The 16,861-nt window shown below is 42.0% G+C and overlaps 1 protein-coding gene across 1 annotated transcript in view; it reads right to left on the bottom strand.

The window, feature by feature from the left end:
* scfd2 (sec1 family domain containing 2) overlaps nt 1-16,861 on the bottom strand; it is a 93,491-nt gene that overhangs the window by 2,709 nt on the left and 73,921 nt on the right. The window contains exons 6-7 of the mRNA XM_030050169.1: nt 15,000-15,145; nt 4,199-4,333 (exon numbers count right to left, since the gene is read on the bottom strand). Coding sequence (XP_029906029.1) covers nt 4,199-4,333; nt 15,000-15,145 — 281 coding nt within the window. The remainder of the gene's footprint in view (nt 1-4,198; nt 4,334-14,999; nt 15,146-16,861) is intronic.

Below are 16,861 nucleotides of genomic sequence, written 5' to 3'. Positions count from 1 at the left end.
ATGTGCGCCGCAGTGTTTGCTTTTTGTTAGCAAATTAATTGTTTTGTTTGAAAATGGCAGTAGAATTCGGTGGATCCAGATTAAAAAGTGCAGATAAAAACTCCAAGTTTTAAATGGCAACTTCACTCACAGATTGTGACGGGGATGATTATTATATGAACACTCCATGTATTTTCCCCATAGAGAAAATGTGGTGGATCTGGAATTCCATATTTGGGCAAAGGTTTGTAGTCAGGGTTATGTCAGATGTCTGAGGTCTGCTGCATCTTATTTTAGGTTTGAATGGTTCTTGAGAAACAGCGGCACATTGCACACTGACTCATACACACCACCGTGTATGAGCTGTGTATGATCATCTCATATCTCTTGCTCTGTCTCGTTGCTGGGTCGCTGCCCAGCTGGACAGATGATACCACAGAACTCGAATGTGATTAATACAAAATAAACAGATATGTGTTGTTGCTGCTTGCTTAAAGTAGTAAATTACCATGAACTGTTACCATAGCTTGTGACTGGAAGTTAGCTCGGTGTAATGGCCACAGTTCTTTGTAATGGCAATGATTCACATATAAAAGGTCGCCGCTCCTACCATCCCGCTATGCTGATTTGAACAGGACAGTGCATTCTACTCCAATTCAAGCTCTATTTCTGTGACACCGTGCTGATCCTGATGAGAGCTGACGGTACATGAACACAGGCCATTTCGACCCCAAGCACAGCTCAAAGGTTGATGTGTTCTCACTCTGGTGTTACGGTAGCGAACATGTGGACATGTGCATTTACACGCCTGTATGCACACACGCACTCACACACACACCACCACACAAATAAATGCGCGTCGTGCATCGCCTGCATAAGGGAGCATTCAGACCTGGACTCACGTTAAGAAAAAACAAACAAACATGATGTGACAATCAAGACAATCGCTGTTGTATTCTAACATGAGGATGCGCAGGAGGTCTGGTGTGCCTGCTGTGGGTGATTGGCTGTTGGCGAGTTCATGACTGTGCGCTATTGGCTGGGCAGCAGCGGTGAGGACACATCTGCAGGCTGTGAATGATAACCAAGCAATCAGAGCTGCAGGGGGGTGGAACTGAGACGGGGTGGCTGTACACGTGAAGCAGCAGCAGGCAGAGGCCTCATGTGTTAGGCATGAGTCAACATGTGTTTTCTCTCAAAGTGTGAGAACAAGTATTTCTTTTTTTTTTTTTTTTTTTTACAGCTTATCTTGTTTTGTGTATGCCCGTTTGTTTCTGCTGAGAGCTGATAGACACACATTTAGCATACTGTATGAGCAAGAGCGTACGACTGACTAAATGTGCATTAATCACTGAGTGGATCTGAGACTCAGAACATGACACGAGAGAACAGGCAGGTCTGTTCATCCCTTGTCTACATGCTGTGTGTATCTCTGCAGATGCATGTGTCTCAATCCAGGCCCCCCTGCTGCACCCACCGAGCAAGACTAAGAGGTGCCTCAGAGCATCGCAGACACAGCATCACCATGTGCAAGTAGATTACCGCCTGTGTGTTTGCTGGATCCACAAACATGCAGCCGTCCTGAGTGTCTCAACCATGTGTGTTGCCATGGGACAGGCAGGGAGGGAGGGATACAAGTGAGTGTAGGGAGGAGATGAGGTAAGTGTCTGAGTGTACTAAAACATCAATAAAAGACAAGAACCTTTTAATTAAAGAGAAGATGAATGCACAACTATTTAAAGCTGTAACACACCAAACCGATGGCTGGCCGTTGGTGAGAATCTCTGGCCTAGTTTTTGTGGTGAGTCCTGCACCGGTGGCGCTAGTTGGACCCATGTCGGTGGCTTTTTGGCCAATTTAACATGTTGAATCGGTGGTGGAGCCGGTCGATGAGAGATCACTCTGATTGGCTGTTCAGCTTAGCGAATTAGCGCACGACAAACGAAACTGAATTCTTTTTTGCATCTGTGTCTTCCTGTTTTCTTCCGCAACCAAAAAACCAATGGCTGACGACGCCAGGTCCATTTGCAACCCTAACCTTGACCCTAACCCTGAGTTCTCTGGTGTCCTTTTTTAATGACGTATACATATTAGCGCCACCTGCTGGTATGCAGTTATTTCCTCTCACGCAGGTGCAGAACGTACACGCCAGTTGGCGATGTGAGGCCTCGCAACAGTCAGGCTTTTGTCGCTGCTAGCTCTTTGATGACAGTTTGGTGTGTCTGGGCCTTTCACAAATCATAAGAAAGTCTTTTTTATTAGCATTAACACTATTTGATTTTAGTCTTAGAGACACCTTCCAATTAGTTCCTTTTTTTAACATACACTACAGCAGCAAGCTTCTGGCAGAGAGCTCTGTCTCAGACCGACTGATGCTGGGGTTGCTGCTGGTTTTGAGGGAGGATGCGGAGGTAAGGGAGCCAGGAGAGCCTGTGCAAGCGTGGCTCCGTCTAAACAAAGACTGAGCATGGCACACAAGGCACAGACACACAGTTTTAGACTACAGTCTGCAGAAAGTTTTATGATGCAAACTCTGGTGTACCATGGAGATTCTGGGGTTAAAAATAGAACTTTTATTGGGGCGTTTTTATTACGTATAGGGTGTGCACTGTGCTACTATAGAAATCTCCAGGGTCAGGTTTATAGTGAAGGCCTAGCCTGTCTGAGTTGGTGGTTTGTGGGCCATGATTCTTAATTTGTGTAAATCCAGGCCATGGTTACACAACCAGTGTAATTCTTCCTCAAGGGTAATCATCTGTTTAAGCGGGCCCAGATGTGGGATAATCAGACTGCTGATAGAGATCTGCTCAGTGGTGGATATACATTACCCACAAGCCCAAAACTCTGTCTGTTGGACAACGTTTGGCCGAAACTGTAGTAAGCCTCAGCTTCAAATCCTTTTCCTTAAAAACAAAACAAAAACCGGTCTGTTTTGTCTGTCTGTCTGCCGAGTCCAATGGGCTGTCGCACATTGCAATGTGCTTTTAGCATTATACGTTATAAATGATCAAAAAAAGGCAGTCAGGAAGAAAGGCTTAAATAGCTTAAAATACCAAACAATGGGAATCTCTGTATCGAGACCGACTAGTCATCAATCATGTCATTGTCACATCAGAGTCAATAGAAATACATAAACAAAACCCATTCAATGTCATCATTCATGTATTTTAGAGACGAGTAATTGCTACCAGAGGAAAAGAATATTCTTCACGGGTGACAGAAGCTCGATAAATGATTCACAGGTGCAGCATAACCATCCTTGTCCCACTTCTATTCACTAACTGTTTGACTATGGCACATCATGTATTCTTATGTGAAAGCCTGCTTGTTTATAAAGATGTTTACTACTGTCTGTCAGCTGCTGGCTGCAGAATCCATATGTGCGCCAACAAAAGACTTGTTAATTATGCGTGTGCTGATCCTGAGAGCACAGACTGACGGGAATGTTAAGACTTCAGCGCGCCTGTTGATCATCATAAGTAGGAGCGCACCTCAACAATCAGTCACCTCTGTCTCTGAGGGAGGAATCCTGCTTGAGGAGAATTCAAATTAAAGAGAGGAGGCAGACAGTAAGCAAGTGATGCCTGACATTTGTAAAACATTCCCGACAGGCACTTTTAATTTCACCTCCAATTCTCCAAATTTTCCCACTTCTGGTAAACCTAGAATGAGTGCGAGTGTGGGGATGCCTATCCAAAATATATTGTTGGCAAAACAAATGAGGCAAAATAGGAAAAATGCAAAAATAAGCCTCTCGAGAGCTACATCACCATTCCTTAATCTCAGTTTCATTTTGGTATTTAATCTAATTTATCTTGGTCTGAAGCAGTAGTCTGAAATTATTTAAATTTGTATTTAGTGGAATTAGGTTGATATTAAATCACCGACACTGATGTAAAATTCATAAATATTTTGTATACAAACAGTGCATCGACTTTTAATGCCCTTTCCTATGAGTGCAATATTAAAAACAACAACAAATCCATTGGCAGTGTTCAGTTTCAATATTTTAACCACAGGGAGTTTGTTCATGGCTGTAAGAAAAAAAAACACAAACACATTAAAACTGGTTGGTACATTATCTGACTAAAGCGATGAAAGCTATCGGTAAAGGTCTGCATGCTATTATTGGAGACGAACTTGGTCTTGTTCTTGTTTTGGTGCCAGCTGAGATGGTCTCGACCACCGTCCTGCTGTGTGTGTGTGAACTGGCTCTGACCTTCATGAACATGCTGAAGCCGGTCTTGAGCAGGTCGGTGAGGCCTCCGGACATGTGCTCTATGTCGGGACATTCAGGTCTGTCCGGGTGGAAGACTTCCTCCAGGATCTGCCGCAGGAAAGGACGGTACGTCGCCTGATAAAACACGAAAAACACAACCGCAAACAACACACATGAACTGTTGCATCTACTGACCAGCCAGGGAGCAAGGCACGTTCACATATTTTGAGACACACTCAACTGTATGAGGTTCAGTGCAAAATTATATGGTGAATAAGGGAATCTAGTGGTTTATCTGCTGTTATGTGTGTGTATGTGTGTGTAGCTGCAAGCATCTGCGTGTTGCCATCCTGTAAACCTCTGTGTGTGTGTGTGTGTGTGTGTGTGTGTGTGTGAACTGCTGCTGTAATAGGTGACAGAGTTATAAACAGCTCTGCTCTATCCGGTAGAGCAGGCCACTGACTCATGAGCCACTTCAGATGCATCCCAGTCAAAGAATTACACATTTTTTATAAGAGCTCTGAATGTGGCTCAAGCACTTTGGCTTATAATACACAAATGTTTTGTTTCCCGTAAGAAAAGGGGGAATACTGCTCATAACCGGATTGAACATGGGCCAGTCTAACGTTGCAAAAAATCTCCATGCTAACAACAAAAAATATTGATTTTCTTTCAAAAAAGTGAAAAATCTGCCTGTCGGATGAAATAATCCCACCTGTTTCCACAGCCAATCAACTTGTTTCCAGACAGTTCTTGATATCAGTGAGCTGATCGGCCTTATTCTGCCTTATTTATACCATGTTCCCTGGAAAATTCCTGAAACAAGTGAAACTGCATTGGAAACAAGTGGGACTGTCTCTCCCATTTTTTTTTTTTTTAACTTGGTCTTGGATAGTCGTCTTGGTATTTGTGAACAATTTTTTTTTCAAAGGTTTCAAAAAGCAACCAGTTTGCAACAAAAAACAAAACAGAAGAAAAAAGTAAAAATCCAGCAACAGCAGGAGAGTTTGGTTGGTTGAAGTCATTGAGCTGAGATGAGTTGTCGTGTATTTGCCGGTTAACAATGCAACGTTAAAGCTTACAGATGCCCGAATATCAGCACTAATCCCCATCCTAATATGAAGTACATACACAAGATCTTTTATGTCTTTTTTCTTTTCTAATCCTTAATAACGTAATACTACAAAGCCGACAGCAACGTTGGTGAAAAACAGCTCAAACAGCAGAAAAATGTTGAGGTGAGAACAAGGCACATTACCGTCACTTTCTTCCCCCTTTGACCAAACAAATTCAAAGTAATGTGCATATCTCCTGCATCCCTGACAAGCTGCAGACCGCTCGACCATTTTTGTCTAATCTGCCGAACAAACTCCAGGCAAAGTCACGACAGGTCAGGCGATCGTTGACCCAGTGTACGTGAAAGGCATGTTTGATGATTTATGCAGATAACTGAAGAACTTATGTAACGCAAGTATCAACATAATTGTTTGATCATTTAACTACAATGTGATTATTGGATTTAGGCAACAGTACTGTGTTACAGACAAATGTAATGTGATTACATGACACTGATTGCCACTATGATGCGGCCTGTCCTGCTATTGTAACAACTTGCCAAGCTTTCACAAACACTATACTTTATGTCTTCTTGAGTCATCTGATTTTAGTTCTGAATCTGTTTATGGGTTTTGGCCATTTTTATTTTTTAATGTGATTTGTTTAGTAGTTATATTGCTGTGTTTCTATCTTTTCCTGTTGTGTTTTATGTGTTCTTTACTTGCTATGTGAAGCACTTTGTAGCTTGGTTCTGATAAGTTCTACATAAATTATTATTATTATTATTATTATTTATTTTTCCCCTCTGTTTGCTCTGCCCTTTCAGAGCAAGTTAAGGAGGCTCCAATGAAACGCTGATGTCCTTGAAGGAATTCAACCTCCGAGCCTCAGCTAAAGCCTCACAAATGCCTTCTGATAAAGTAACAATAAAAGCCTTTTCTGCCCAGCTACCCAGTTCAGAGTCGATCAATTATCAACCCCAAGGCAACCAGATCAAGAATTCAAAGCGGATTTTTCGCAGGAGTGAAGCTGGATGTTGGAGAGTAAAATAAAGAACCAGATAAGTCTTTGCAGAGCTTAATCTGAATACTTTGAATAGCTTTCAAACTAGAGGCTCAATATTTTCCAATACTGCACGACTGAAAATTTTCTTCAAAGAATATAACACAACCTCCACCCTCTCTCTCTCTCTCACACACACACACACACACGTACTGACTCATACAAACCCTTCACACAAAATACAAGCAAGAAAGAGGGAGTCAAGTTAAGTCAAACTTTATTTATTCAGCACCACTGGAAATATGCAGCAACACTATTCAAAAGCCCCAGAGAAAAGTACGGCCCTCGGTTTGCTTTCAACTGATGTTGCAGTTTGGGCACATGAATGTCACATGGCAAAATACATTGACTTTAGCTGACACAAAGAGCGAGGCAGAAAAAGAAATGTGCTGTAAAAACAAAACTTTTCCTTTGAAGGCTGACAAGGTAACATCAAAGCCTATAGAGAGAGAAAGTTGAACCACAGCCATTTACTGCTGAGACAGAAACAAGTGCAGTACAATGTTTTGGGCAGCAGGGGCAGTGCTGGCCAATGGTTATAACTACTGTAAAGTGATCACTACATTTCAAGCCAAATATTTAGAAGTAACAGGACTTTTACTGTTATTGTTACATGGCCAAATGTTTATAATCATTCTTATGTTTATAATGATAATAACAAGCTAATGTGAAGTCGATGGTTTTAAAATGACAGCAATTTCAGAAGATTTTCAATAGCACTGAAAGGATGTAATGTTCACTGGTTGCATAACCAGAGGAGAAGAAGATTTTTTTTCCTAAATGGTTCCAGATATAATTAATCTGAGCACACATAAATATGTATCCTCGTGTCTGGCCATTTATGACACTGCACAGTTAAAAAAAAAATTATATAGAGAGCGGATTTTCTGGAAAAATCTCATTGCCGGCTCTTCATTTCGCTCTCCAGTTTTAGCACCCTACGTCACACTGTGGAGGTGGCCTCACCTATTCTTGTAGGTGGAATATATCTGCTGCTAACATCCACACACTGAGCAAAAACAACTGCTAACCAGCCTGCTTCTGCTCCATTAAAGCATGATAAACACACATAAAGATGTCCAAATGCCCACACATCCAGGCACTGCTGCCTACAGGTATCCTCTCACCTCTGTTTTTTTCAGTGATGATCGTCTTAACCCGACACGCCTCTCTACCTCCCACCTCTCTGGTGAGAGACCGGAGAGGAAAGAGCAGCTAAATTAGGCCCAAGGGAAACCTGCCTCCTGTGTTATACAAGGGAAGAATTATGTAAACGAACATTTGGCAAAACCACCATGCCTCTGCAGCATAGGTCAGCTCACACAAAGTACGATGGGAGTAAACACACTAATGATTCACCACCAGCTAAACACACGCGCCCGCATGCATGCACGCAAACACAGGATCTCAGTGGTGTAAATGAGCAGTCCTTCTCACAATCACAACAGTTTCATTATCTAGCTTTAATGCACTCAAAGCTAAAAGCAACCTCGTTAAATCAACACCACAAACACCCACATAAAAAAAAACAGCATCAGAATTAGTCATATGATTATATCAGCACGCTTCAACATTCCCCTGCATACATAACTGTGCAGACATGCCCTCACCCTCCCCTGGTCTTTTTGGCACAGAGATAGATGAACCAAGTAATAATCCAAAACATCCCTCTGACATCAGCATCACCAACAAATACAGGGGAGTGAATGTCCTTTGAAATAATCCCACACTGTGTCTCATCTGAAGTCATTAAAAAACAACTGGCCAAAGTTTTAGTCTGCGTGACTTGATTTTCTCTCAGTTTGTCTTTCAGACATTCAAAACTCAACTGGGAGAAAACATGAAAGAGCAAAAACAGATGTCCTCCCTGGGTGATTGTGGTTGGTGTGGTCAGAAGCCATGCTGATGTACGTATGAAGAGTTATTACAGCGATGGAAGAAAATTACATAATGCAACCCATAACGCGTAAAACTCCTGTTCTGTCAATTTTTTTGATGGGCAGTGTGTACGCATGTGTGTGTGTGTATGGGTATATTTGTATTTCACATATAAAAGGCGCTATACAAATAAAGCTCATCATCATCATTATTATAACTATTATTATTATTATTATTTTTAGCATTGAAGTGCTGGCGTGATAATAGTGTGTTAATAAGGTGACAGTAAAGAGTATTTTCCCCCCTTTTGCTTTCAAAGCACCAGATAAAGGCAATTATGGCAGCACTCCAGTGAATCTGATCATAAAGTGTTTCTCAAAACCAGCAAGACCACCACGCTTTAACCCATTAAACTTATCCCTTAAAATTCTCCCTTCAAAGTTAGAAAAAATATGTTTTTTCCATACTGTACGACAGTAGAACACACATTCGAGCAACATCTGTTTCTTAAATGAAATATTCAAAACCATGATGCCATTGTTTTATGGCTGTACCATTACATCAAACAGAAACTATCTAGATGTTAGGAAGGGAATTTTATGATCACATAACCTGTGTGCTCCAATAATAATGTGTCTGCCATATAAACATATCTGTTTGCTTACTTTTAATCTTTAGCCATGTATGATCTAAACCATGTTTAACTTGAGTCGATATTGCTTACATAGGTGCTATAAAGCGCATATGCAACCCACTGCAAAGGTAGTATCATCAAGTGTCTTCTCCAGGTGAACCAGTACAGGGTTATTGTGGACTGTTAGCCAATCACGGAAGAATGTGGGAGAAACTGAATGTAGCAGACATGTACACAAACTGTAAGAAGAAACAGCCTTGGTCTATTGGAAGATTAACAAAGCATAGCGACTCTCTTATACCCTGTTTATTTGTGATAAGGATGAGTGATAAGGATGAGAGAAATAAACAGGGTATAGAGTATTGAGAGTTGTTATGTCACTATTCGGAGTGCACTTACAGAGTTGACCTCTAGTGTGTGTGCCATCCTCTCAGCATTATTAAACATGTGACAATACTTCCTCATAATTGTCAGAGTGGAATTAAAGATAATTGCCACAACAATATGGGGGCTCATCCAGCCCCTAACCTGCACTTTACTCTCCGAACAAGTTGAATCGAGTCTACCTCCCCTGGGGACAGCATGTAACCAACTCCTGGGTTTAGAAGAGACTGCTCGTGAGTGTGATACTGCATCCTGCCACAGAAAGATTTCTGAAGGTAATGACATTGTACTGATAAATGTCCTAAAGAGGAAGCACTGGAGGAAAGCCAGGTGGATGGGACCTCACCCAGTGCTCCTAAACATACCTACAGCTCCTATATTCCTATCTCCACCCTAACCTATAGTTAAGGTGGAGGGGAGAATCAGCTGGACACATGCTGCAAACTATTGCAAGAAGGTGTCACCAGGCGAGACGGCGGCTCAAGGTAACAGACCTGCTCTGGTCACACCGGAAGAAGAGAAGTTATGTTACCAACCAGGGAAATATGGCAGTAACTATGATGAAAGAATGTGCCGCTGTCCGTAATAGTACCACTGCCACTGAGTGCAGCAGACTGTAAGGTGTTCAGTATTACTAACCTAATCAAAACCTTCCCCAGACTGTTGTGTCCCAGGACCCGCTCATCGTGTTTTGCCTGATTGTAAAGTGAATGTAATCTGATTGCCTTGTCTGAATTTAACAGAGTATACAGGCCGTGTGAGTCAAAACTTGCAGTGCTGTGGAAGTTATATAAATTTGAAACCACGGAGCACGCAATGCTTCAACACTGTGTAGAATTCCTGGCAGTGCCCGCTAACTGCAGTGATGATGTAGCCTGTAACTAATCCACAGTATATCTGTCGTATTGCGGCCGGGATGTATTCATGTCCATGGAGTTCACAGATTTTCTAAACACACATTTCTAGGGTTTACTGTACATAACTGTTCCAGGCTTATATTCTCGAAGCCCTTGACTTTCAACTGTTTGTTTATCTGGCCCTCTCTGCACTTACATTCCCTGCCTGATGTTTCTGTATGTGTATAGGACCCTAGACATGAAATTACAAGATATCACCCACTGTAATAACACAATAAAACATAACATTCAGTGTGCAGCCCAGACTGCCTGAGGATGTCTATTTAGTTCAAGATGATCAGGCTTATAGCTGTTCTCCAAAACAAACCCATAGCCGATGTTATTTAGCATTTTTAGTGCCCTTAATTAGACAATCATCTGCAGCAGAGTGGTCTTCACTCCACTGCAAAGCAAAATGTGCCAGATCAGCTCAATGCATGTTTAGAATATCAATACCCTTGTAAATAGACTGCATATACAGCCCAGGAAGACATTCAGTCCCTCTCTACAGTATTACAATGTCACATGAATATCTCCACAGCCACAGTGAACAGCTTGGAGGATGCTGACCTTGTAGTGACTGAAAATAAACTACATGGACCAAAGTATTGGGCCATCTACACATTACACCTACAGGAGCTTTTACGACATCCCATTATAAATCCATAGGCATTAATATGGAGCTGGTGCCCCCTTTGCAGCTAGAACAGCTTCCACTCTTCTGGGAAGGCTTTCTACAAGACTTTGGAGTGTGTATGTGGGAATTTGTACCCGTTCATCCAGAAGAGCATTTGTGAAGTCAGACACTGATGTTGGATGAGAGGGCCTGGCTCACAATCTCCATTCTAGCTCACGTTAAAATCACTCTGAGCATTATTAAAGTGTGACAATACTGAGAGAGAGTTTTTGTCCAGCTCCTCACTGTTGAGCACTGTTGAGTGGAATTAGAAATTATTGCCCCCGATAATGTTTTGTACATCATTTTATACACATTTCCCTGTAACTCAGCAGGAAATACCTGGTGTCTTTGGAGACCGTGGGGCACTTAAAACAAGGTTCTGTGGGTTCAGCAGGGTTGAAGAGTCCTTAAGGGATGGGTTCAGGATTTTTCAACCCACGCTGCATTAAAATGTTGATATCCATCATTTACGACCATACATAGCACAATCTCACCACTAGCTTATGCAATACGAGGCTTAACCACTCTGTTGCTATTTCTTTCTAGCCTTCAGCACAGTCCTACGGGGCACTTGTTTCTAGGTTCTTTATGAAAACAGAAAACTCTGAACACAGCACAGTCAAATTGGTGTTGAAACTGGCTGCAAATGCTACTTTCTACCAGGTTTTATTTTGCATTTACGATCATTTCCTTGTGTACATCCACAGTGTTCTGGTGCTAACTCGGCTAATGCTGCATTCAGCTGAACCTCTTCTTCATTTATCCCTGGTTTTGAGGGCAAAAACAAGTGCTCCATTGTACTGTGCTGAGGGCTGAGAAGAAGAGTGATTGGTTTCTCATCACTAAAGCTAGCGGTGAGGTTCTGCTATGTACTGCTATGAATGATGGGCATCAAAATGTTAATATGGTCTGGTTTAAAAAAATGTTGGACTATTCTGTAAATGATGAGCTCTACAGATACCATGGGATTCCTGCAGTCACCTTCTCTCATCCTTCTGGGAATAAACCAGTCGGCATGATTTCATTGATCTACCAATTCCAAGAAATGCAACCGTGCTCAAGTGATTCACAGCTTGAGATGTGCTCATGAATTGTGCAGTGTTCATGCAGCTGTACAAGTAGTATAAAAATCCTAATGAAGGCATGAAAGTGCTGCTGTCTGCTGATCTGATTAATGCTGGTGTTGCATACCCTCTGACGCTAACTTCATTTGTTTCTGCCACACTACAGAGTGCCCACTGGGGCTCAAACAGTCATGCTGGCATGAAAACAAACATGTGATCAAGGTTCCTTTCTCTTCCTGTCTTTTACTCGCACACATACACACATGACGCACATACAGAGTGTCACACAGCTTCATACTGTGCTCAGCTGAAGGAGACGGTTCTGACCCTGAAGTCACATAATGTTCCCGTTGCTACAGCCCCATACCTCCAACCATCCCTCTCTCTCTCTCTCTCTCTCTCTCTCTCTCTCTCTCTCTCTCTCTCTCTCTCTCTCTCTCTCTCTCACACACACACACACACACACACACACACACAGTCACGGACTTGGGCATCCAAATACATAGTCACACATAGCACATCTGTTTAGTATCAAGGGTTGCGCACGAGTGTGTGTGTCAGAGAGAGACAGAGTGAGAAAATGATGATTGTTGTTTAAACCTTTCCTTCCCCAGCTAGGAGTGTGCCCGAATAAAGCCCCTGCATATTTTTTGTGACATGAAGCCAGGCTGGTGCATATGAATCTGCATCAGTCTGGGCCAAAACGCTCTCTATATTAGGTGTGGTTGTGTGTGCAACCCAGTAATGTGTCAACGTACTGGAAAACCAGAGACTGGCGGTGCTTAGTGTTTGACAGCGTCTTCTTTATGTTGTGTGAGAATAAACATCAGTGTCTTAAATAACTATGAGTGAGAAAAAGGAGGAGGAGAGAGTGCTCTGCGCTTTGGGGAAAGCTTCAGTGAAGAAAAGACATCTTGACCCTCAGGTATCAGCTTCATTTGTGAAAGTGGCGCATGCTGAGAGGGGCTTAGGGAGAGGTGCTGCTGATTTCTTGCAGGAACAGGCAGTAGCTGGCACAGGTTATGTTGTTCTACTTTAGTGATAAAAACATATTCATAACTTGACAGGAACGGGGACAGACAGTTCTGTCCCAAGTGAAGCAGGATGCTAAACACATGCGTACTCGAGGACGGCTAAGTAATAAAATGTCACATGAAAGCCTTGGGACCATAAGAGAAAAGTATCACTCAATTAATGACATTTGACAGGCAAAATGAAACTTATTCATATTTCTTTGATCAATATTATGCAGGTAAATTTGTACAAAAGTACACACAAAATACAGTAAGTGTAGTCAGACTGACGTAAAATTGTTAAATAATTATTAGAATGGAAAATAATAGTCTTAGCTCTAACATTAACTTGCTTAGACCACTCCCACTGTTTGGTCTTCTTTATGAAAAGTCATGCAAGTAAAGGCAGAGCCCAAATTCAGAGGGGGGTTATTTACTGACTGATTTGTTTATTTGTGAACTAAAACAGTATTTATGAAAAATTTCATTTTAACACAGAGTTAAGAATGATATTGTGTGTGATCACTCAGTAGTATGCATTGATTAAAGGTATGAAGTGGAACTGATTTTGACTGACGAGAATTTGTTAACATTTTCAAACACATTTGAAAAAAAGTCTACTTAAAAAAATCAACGTATTTTGATTATATGTTGTGAAATCTTCAGTACCCCCGTACAACTTGCGAAATGGTTTGTTGCAATGTCAAATATGGGAAAATTGTAGCAAACGGGCCAAATATTCAAGATCACTGTTAGGTTCGTTTAAAGCAGATGATGTGAGAGAGATAAGGATTTAGAGAGAAATAAGCGGATAGAGGCACATGAACAGCCTCTGCTCCTGCTTACCCCCTGCAACATGACCGTGTGTCTTGTACACTCTTTCCTATTCTTTCCTTTATCAGTCATTGTTTCTTACAATGCGCCACTGAGAAAATGACAATGACCTTTGAGACAGCATTTGTAACCTATTTACACTCACTAACCCTCCTCTTCCTGTTGCTGCAGTGTCTTCCTCTCACTAGCTATTACATCAGTCTCAAGGACAGCCACAGTGAAGCTGCTCTGTCCCTCAGCTGCTGAGAGCTGAGAGGTGAGAGGACAAAGCAATCAGACGCACAGAGATGACCTCCTGCGTTACATAAACTCCAAGATGCAAACGTAATTAACTGGCTTTGTCATTGTTGGAAATTTCTCCTTGTCTTAGCTGTCTGAACATGTGATGCAAAAAGGGGGAACAATGGAAAGCATAACTATAAAACAAAAGCACTTTGGTGCTCGAAATGCTGAGCACCACATGCTGCATGACGAAAAGCTGTGTGCATCAACAGAATCCAGAAAAGACAAACCTTTATTCCTATGATTTGTGTTGTAAAAATAGCTATCACAGCACCAGTGATCAGCGCAATTATTTCTGGCACATGTTACTCTTGATCACTTTTCAGCAGCAAGTTGCAGTCATTGAGTTATGGCCATTTTTCTGCGAGCGTTCTTAAACCCACCAGGAAACACAATGGATTCTTAATGCTGTGTAAAGGTTTTTGGTGGCAATAAGCCAAAATTGAAGAAACCTCGCAAAAATCTGTTTTACATAAAATCGAAAAAGGCAGAAAATCTAGACAGACAGAAATGGGTGTGGCCTCGAAGGACTGTTTTTTTCCTTCAGCTTAAGGGTCAAAAAGTTTTAGGCCAAAATAAAAAAAAGTACCTGTTATTGCACCACCATCTGGTTGATTGGTGTGCACTGATTGCTGTGGGTCTTACGGTCTCTGAGCTCCAGATTTTTATCGTCAAACAAAAAAGAAGCTGGAAGCCCTAATTTAATCCAGCTGCATCCATGGTCTAATTAATTAAACTCTCTACTTAGGGTTATTGCTAAATTTCACTTTGATTAAAATCTAAAATACAAAATACACGGGAAACTAGCTGTGTGTTATGAATAAGAAATTAGTTTTGTCCTCTGCTATTTCCATGTTTTCTGGGTAATTCTGACGTGTTGTTCAACAGAGTTGTGCTGTGATCACAGCCAATATGTTTGAATTGCCTGGCACTTTGCAACTGTCACAGCGAGTGTGTGCGTGACTTGGCCATGCCTGTGTGAGTGTGTTTGCGTACGTGTGTGTGAGTGCGTGCTAGACCTGGTGAACTCCATCACTGGCAGTGTAGACGGAGCGCAGCTGCTTGAGATGTTCTCTGGCGTGGCTTAAGCCTCGCAGGGTCTCGAACATCCCCTCCACAGCAGTGTGGGCTCGCTCCATGGTAAGCTCCTCAGGGCTGGCACAACCTATCACACACACACACACACACACGTAAGCATGCACACACAGACACACAGGGACAAGGTATGTACTTAGCACACACGGCACACGTAATAAATCTATGTATAATGTCAAGTGTAAGAACGGTTGTGGGCACTTATGAAAGAGCATCTCTACAATAATGCTTCTCTTTATGTAACCTTTTCAAACAAAATCAAAAACACTCACCCCAAAAAAATATGACGTGGGATGATAGCTAACACATGCAAGAAAACATTCACATCTGCAAAAAAAGGGCCTGTAAAGTGTAACGTGTGCTGCTGTTTGCAGGTGATTTTCTCAGCTGGGTGTATATTCGGTCCAATTACAAAGGTAAAGGCATGGCAGGGAGAGGACAAGAGCTCCTTTATTTGAGGAGAAAATGCTGATGTCTAATCAAAAGCTAATGTTCCCTGCTTTCTAAAGAAGTGCCTCGGGTAGCAAAGATTTAAAGTGAAATAAATCCAAAATACCAGCGCATAAGACGGAGGAGGAGGAGGAGGGGGTGGAAAGCGATAGGGAGTGTATATGAAGTATATGAATGCGAAAGGGAGGAGGAGGAGAGAGATCGGAGCCAAAGAGGGAGGGGTCGGGGATGCTAGTCGGCCAAGTTTACAGTACTGCTGGCAAAGTAGGTCGCTTGGCACCTGCGTCTCCCTCTCACTCCACTGAGGAATGCAGCTGCCACTGGTTAATGAGAAGGTCAGCAGTATTATGGAACATATAAAAGCAAATCTGCAAACTATATCAGCACAGCTGTCTCAGAGATGAGCACCTGAGAAAGGAACATTGAGGATTCCACCTTTCAGTGCTGACAAAAAAAAAAGCAGACTTACATAACAGGGCATTTTTTTGTGCATTGGAAACTAGGATATACAGATGTTGCAGGGATACCTCCATATTCCTGCCTATAACAGACTCACTGTCTGAGTCTTTAAGCTGCCACTTCCTCCCAGTAAAGAGTGGGAACCTGATAAGAAGATTAGGCTGCAGGAGCCACTTCCTGTCTGCTCCCTCTCAGGGGCCTGATATAACTGATTTATAATACGACTAATACACTGGCTATGACTTCAGTTACAGAACAAACAAATACAAGTTCAGCTCCCAGGAACACAGAATACAGCACGTCCTGTTTTCAGTACAAGGCACTTGAGATTTTGACTCTGGCTTGACTGCAGTGACTATGATACCTGACTTCAGCCACCACAGGGTTACCAACAAACCACAAAAAAATGAACTAATACCACTTTACAAGCAGGCGACCCACAAAAAAAGAGTAGGTAATATCACAGGTCACTGACATTCAGGTCTCACACTGCATATTTTCCCTCCAGATTAACTGGTGTTACAATCTCCAAAATGAAATACATTTTCATTAATGTTCCACCGCTGTGCTGTCATTACAACAATGTGAACACAATTCAGTCCAATCCAAAAGATGGTGATCTACTGGTAATTCATCATATTGCATAAGTTACACTAAGTGCCTTCTCTAAAACAGAGCACATCCTGTATCATCACGCCTGTGCAGGTTGCACACCATCAGCTAGTTGGTTTATTTTAACAACTGTTAAAAACAAATTTACTCTGTAGCAGTGCACAACTCTGCCCATGGCAACCAAAGTTGGTAATTAGCTGGAACTGTTGCAGGGTTCAGAAAATAGGACTAAAATGTTGGCTAAACCCGTTTGCCTTTCAGGTCC

Source organism: Myripristis murdjan, chromosome 4 (genome assembly GCF_902150065.1).
Source record: "Myripristis murdjan chromosome 4, fMyrMur1.1, whole genome shotgun sequence".
In the NCBI taxonomy this organism is placed as follows: Eukaryota; Metazoa; Chordata; class Actinopteri; order Holocentriformes; family Holocentridae; genus Myripristis; species Myripristis murdjan.
The sequence above is the reverse complement of the archived record's forward strand: the minus strand, read 5'-3'. Positions and strand labels throughout refer to the sequence as shown.